The sequence below is a fragment of the Trichechus manatus genome, unplaced genomic scaffold (genome assembly GCF_000243295.1).
Source record: "Trichechus manatus latirostris isolate Lorelei unplaced genomic scaffold, TriManLat1.0 scaffold00018, whole genome shotgun sequence".
In the NCBI taxonomy this organism is placed as follows: Eukaryota; Metazoa; Chordata; class Mammalia; order Sirenia; family Trichechidae; genus Trichechus; species Trichechus manatus.
In genome coordinates this window covers 16,802,822-16,803,787 of record NW_004443954.1, presented here as the reverse complement: position 1 = coordinate 16,803,787, position 966 = coordinate 16,802,822, and the positions used below count along the sequence as shown (strand labels likewise).

The 966-nt window shown below is 38.3% G+C and overlaps 1 protein-coding gene across 1 annotated transcript in view; it reads right to left on the bottom strand.

Moving 5' to 3' along the window:
- ASPH (aspartate beta-hydroxylase) overlaps positions 1–966 on the bottom strand; it is a 188,214-nt gene that overhangs the window by 149,284 nt on the left and 37,964 nt on the right. The window contains exon 4 of the mRNA XM_023727723.1: positions 830–904. Coding sequence (XP_023583491.1) covers positions 830–904 — 75 coding nt within the window. The remainder of the gene's footprint in view (positions 1–829; positions 905–966) is intronic.

Genomic DNA, 966 nt, shown 5'->3' with positions numbered 1-966 from the left:
TCAGCAGTTTGAGTCCACCAGCCGCTCCTTGGAAACCCTATAGGGCAGTTCTACTCTGTTCTATAGGGTCGCTATGAATCTACACAACAGCAGTATACAGAACTTCAAGAGAAAGTTTTTAGATATGTAAGTGGTGGGGAAAATCTTCACATTCCCTGAGTAGCCAGCATGTATTTTCCTCTCTGGTAGCATGACTATATAGTTAAAAGTTTCTCCATTTTTGCTTTTGTGACCAGCTAAGCATGGAGTAAAATTTGAGGGTAGACTATAGCACCTGCAGAGCCCATTACAGCTTACCTGGCTGTGTTCTGGTCTCCTCCTCCCAGTTCTTCCCCTCTATTCTTCATGTAAAGGAGCCCTGATGGCACAGTGGTTAAAGTGCTCGGCTGCTAACCGAAAGGTCAGTAGTTCGAACCCACCAGCGGCTCCACGGGAGAAAGATGTGGCAGTCTGCTTCTGTAAAGATTTACAGCCTTGGAAACCCTATGGGGCAGTTCTACCCCATCCTATAGGGTTGTTATGAGTCAGAATTGACTTGATGGCAGCGGGATTCTTCATATATCATTAATCTCAATTTGTTTATTCCCACTTATTCCTACCATTGCTTTATTAGATTTATACAATAAATTCCTTCACAATGAGGTGAAGCATAGATGAAGTAAGTCTAGTGCTCCTATTTCAGAAATAATATCTATCCTCTAATAACTCTGAATAAAAAGTCAAAGAAAGCCAACCAATTAACATTTAAATTTAAAAAAAATGTCCAAGTCAATTTTTGTAATTTAACATTATTTCAGCAACTCCTGACAAAACAAACTTGAATTCATACCATGTTCTGTGTGTAGAGTTTCATGGAGAAGGGACTGAATTTGTTCTTTTACATCATCTTCGATATTCTGGGGTTCTAAAATAATTACAAAACATAACTATAAAATTTTTCAACATTAATTTCAACACAATTTAACA